General features: G+C 38.7%; 1 protein-coding gene across 1 annotated transcript; it reads left to right on the top strand.

Moving 5' to 3' along the window:
• The first annotated feature begins 2,084 nt into the window (after nucleotides 1-2,084).
• LOC110061186 (neuropeptide Y receptor type 6-like) lies at nucleotides 2,085-3,884 on the top strand. The gene has a single exon (XM_089291685.1). The coding sequence runs from the start codon at nucleotides 2,101-2,103 to the stop codon at nucleotides 3,208-3,210; it is 1,110 nt and encodes a 369-aa protein (XP_089147811.1). The 5' UTR covers nucleotides 2,085-2,100; the 3' UTR covers nucleotides 3,211-3,884.
• The last annotated feature ends 579 nt before the right edge of the window (nucleotides 3,885-4,463 follow it).

Here is a 4,463-nt window from a genome sequence, read left to right as displayed (position 1 = left end):
AAATCCAAAAAAAGAAATTATTAACATTTGTTTGTTTGTTTGTTTGTTTGTTTGTTTTTAAGCCAATCTCCAAATAATAAGCAAACTTTAGATCAAACAAATTATCAAAATCGCAAATTACAATCTCATCATACCTCCCCGCCACGCTAACTTTGGATTCAGTGGGGCCAACAGCCTTTCCGTAATGTGGTTACGAAGCTTGGGTTTCCTGTGGTACACCTAATCCTTTTTTTTCAGCTCTCCACCGTCTGGTTCTAAATGATTCTTAATCTTATCTAAATGGCCGTTACTAGAAATAATTAGTTGTACTAATCGGCATTTCCTATCTTGACGCGTCGGCTGATTTATATTAAACGGAAAAATATCACCCCGCATTTAATTCTACGATCGCCGTTTCAAGACACGGACGTTTTTCGAAACTGGAACTGCCATAACGAACCGTTGTACAAGTCAACCACGCGATCAAGACTGTTTCTTAGTTTTCCTGTAATTTACGGTTGATACTAAATCTACTATTGTAGGATTTGTTGAAGCAATCACTGAGGAGAAAAGGTAATTTTCATCATTTCAATTTCATTCTTCATCTATCCATCTCGCGTTTTTCAAAGTAATGAGCAAACCGAGTTATTACTAAAATTAAATTTTAGTTGCTTTTTTAAGTGCATTACTGATGTAGCTAAAACAGTTAGCTTCAGGTCGGTGTTTTTGCCGCAAAACATACGCGAAGCTAAGGTACAGGCGCCGATCGTATTTTAAATTTGTATCGACAAGATAACTGAATATCAAACTACTTGACTATTTAACAATATACGAAATTATTTAGTTAGGTTGCAGTAGGAATATCACCAAAGGGAATTTTGCATTGGCAAGTCCGCCAGGAACGTCGAAAACCCCTTCAAGGTACAAAATAGGCAGATAAGGCTAAATTGCAATCGGCCAGCATAAAAAAGTAGGATAAAATTATGTAACACCATATTTAAAGAAAATATGTTTTTTATTCATTTGCGCTCTCATCAGTTTTGTTTAATTTTCTTGTTGGCTCTAGCGAAAAATATTTTGATGGACCCTCAATTTTTCTCAAAAGCATCAATGCAAAGCCAGATGAAAAAAAAAGTTTTGTCGGGCCAATGTCCGCTTATTTTCACAGGGACTGCATTTATAAGTGAACGCGAATGCATTTACTTTAAAAACATACGCCGATCATAAAGGAAGTAACAATAGAAGGGTTTGGCATTCAGAGTAAGGAACTAACAGCTTTAAAAGAATGCAAATGTTGAAACTTGATTGAATTGGGTATCATGATGGGGCGGTAGCTGACCAAATGAATTGTCCTTTTAAGGAACATCAATTGTGTTAGTATAGTTCTATCTCAATTCAAATAATGATTTTCAGTTATTTTTATGTCGCGCGTGGACTTCATTTGAGAGTTGCAGCTGTGCAGCAGCACTCATCACTTCATTTTTCTAATGATTTACAGCGGATTTTCTTCTTTTAGTCTTCTCGGGAATTGAATTATCAAGTAATGTTTCTACATTATCCTTCCAAAACTTCAGAAAAACGAGAAAATATCTCAACAGTTGAAAACGTTTTCTAGACACTGCACTCTAACGACTGATGATTTCGAGAGTTCATAATGTAATTGTCGATTATTTTCCGTGCCATCTTTTCAATTTGCCAATTCTCCTTATAGAATATGTCGCACACAAAACTTGTACTTGCTCTACTGGGTCCTAGAGTCCTTTTTTTATTATCGGAGTTTTGTAGTATTTTCATTCTTCCAAATGATACGGCTTAAAAATGCTCTGGGAACTGTGCTGACATGACGCAGAGCCGACAGTTTCTATCTTCAGATTGCCAAGTTTCAGGCGTCAAAACGAAAGTGGGCTTCCCCAATATATAGGTCGGTATAAGAAAGCTCTGGGTGGCTAGTTTGTAACTATAGTTGATTACCACTTCTTGATCTTGGCTTCATCATTTTCCAGTTGTAAAGGCTCCCCCTCATTACAACATTTTGGATCAAATTCGTCTGGCAACCCAATTACAATGTGTTCCTTTTTACTTCGCAGCAGACCTGTTTAAAGGGCAGCCTACGCATTAAACATGAATTCAACACCATTTGAGTCGGTGCCATTTGAGGCAGAGCCCACCCAACCGTCAACAGAAAGTCACAGTTTCCAAGCGTCTATTCAAATAGTCGTGAACTTGGTTTTCGTGGTTCTTGGTATTCCAGGCAACGTTTTAGCCATAATATTCGTCTGGAAGAAAAGTGATGGTTCTCTCTCACCCATAATCCCGTTCCTACTCAACTTAGCTGCGGCAGACCTACTGGTTCTTACCGTTTACATTCCATTTTACATCGCCTACGAGGCCGCAGAATTTGAATGGCCATTTGGCGCTGTCCTCTGCAAAGCTGTTTTCTCATTGACGCACATCTGCATGTACGCCTCGCTGGCGACACTAACGGCAATAGCTGTTGAGAGATATTCAATAACATTTTGCGACGGGATCAGAAGAAAAACTGTCAAATATGTCATCGTTATCATTTGGATCACTGCTATTTGTCTCAGTATTCCTCAAATGGTCTATCTAAAGACGATTCAAATTGATCCTTTTGAAGAGTTCGAAGAAGACGAAGAAGAGTTATTGGAAGGGGGAAGGATGGAACAAGAAGAAGCCAGATACATCTGCGAAATCGAATGGCCACACCCAAATTTGGAGAAAATCCTCCAACCTATCGACGCAGTTATTCTGTATTTAATTCCGCTATCTTTTATTTTTGTTATTTATATTAAGATTATCGCCAAGCTGCGCTCAATTGATCGTAAACAACTCCCTCCCGCGCGTTTAGTTTTTGTGAAGCAGCGGCAGCGCGCGGTTTGCAAGATGGCCACCGTCATCGTGATCTTTGCATTATGTCACCTTCCCATTCACGCGTTCCATCTTCTCCGCGTGTTCTTCTTTGAATCCTGGCTCGTTCTCGTGTCCGCGTACCCGTGGATTTTCACACTGCCCGTCAACCTAGTGCTCGTGACACACGTGGTGAACCCGCTGGTCTACGGCTCACTTCACCACTGCTTCCTGTGCGGCGTGCAATTTCTCCAATTAATGTGCACGGATTGCCGCTTCAAACCTGCAAAGGCTTTTTCCCTTCTCATTCGTAAGAGCAACACTCAACAAACTCCTCTTAAGAACAAACGGAGTTCTGTGTAAAGATAACAGCCTTTATCACCGAGATGTACGGAAACATTTTACATAGAACCGCGAGGAAACACTTTTAGGGCCATCTACGTCGATACTACCTTTCTCGTTATAAGCATCAATTTACCTGAAAACAATAATTCCGTGCTAGAACCCTAAAGATACGATAAATTAATATGTGTGGCAAATATAAGAGAGATGCTGTGAGTTGAAAATTAACCGAAATATTTCCTTTCAGAAAAAAAAAAGCATCAAATTCCAATCACTGCCATATTAAATTTCTGTCAGTTTTCCAACTTTTAAAGTCGTTTCAATCTGATTTCGCTCCATTTCTTTTCGAACTCGGCATGAAAGCTCGGTTCTTAATGCCCCTTTTCCAAATGATATTACAGTTGCTTTATTTTTAACCTTGTTCTAAATTCTGCTTAAGGACATTGACGTCAGAAAACTAAGCGCTGAATTTTGGCACACTTTGTGTCGACCAAGACACTGTCGCAGCTTGCACGCCAGCTCATCACACGTAATTTTGCTTTCTTGTGATAAATACGTCATGAGTGATAAAAAAAAAACCCGACCTTTTTAAACTTGGCATCCAACATCATGTATCGGAGGGCCACGAGTTTATCAGTCAATGACTGTAAAGTGTTTTTACCCTCATTAAATAAAGTTACTTACTTACTTACTTACTTACTTACTTACTTACTTACTTACTTACTTACTTACTTACTTACTAAGTTGAATTTACTGAATTTATTGCACTATATGTTTTGGGTGCGAATCGTGTTTACGAAGACGTCAGTTCAGTTGACGATCTTTTATGTTTTATCATCATATTCTCTTGGTTTTATCTTATTCATAACGAGCCAGACGTTCTTAGCAACCAAAAAACAGACCTGGAATCCCGTGGAGATGTAGAACTTTTAGTCCTACATCTCAACGGGATATCCAGTGGCTTACAACATTCCAGGTGCACGAATGTGTCATAATCCTAAAGTGTGAAATTATATTTACTGTAAGACAATTCCATCGTGTCAGAAAGATACAAAACATTTTACTAGTCGGCGATTTGGGAAATCGCGCGACTGACGTGAAGAATTTGGATTAAAAGAAAAAATAACGTTGAAACAATGTGTTTTCTAGGTTGGGGCGCAAACGCCAGTTTAAAACTTAGACTTTTTGATACATTTCTTACTCTTGTAAAGCTACGGAGCACGTATAGATGAAACGTTTTCGCTAATCTCAGTTATCACTGTTATTCAGTAAGC

This window comes from Orbicella faveolata, unplaced genomic scaffold (genome assembly GCF_042242905.1).
Source record: "Orbicella faveolata isolate gen_17 unplaced genomic scaffold, um_ofav_v1 contig_24, whole genome shotgun sequence".
NCBI classification, from domain to species: Eukaryota; Metazoa; Cnidaria; class Anthozoa; order Scleractinia; family Merulinidae; genus Orbicella; species Orbicella faveolata.
Note: the sequence above shows the minus strand (reverse complement) of the source record. Positions and strands in the feature narration are given on the sequence as shown.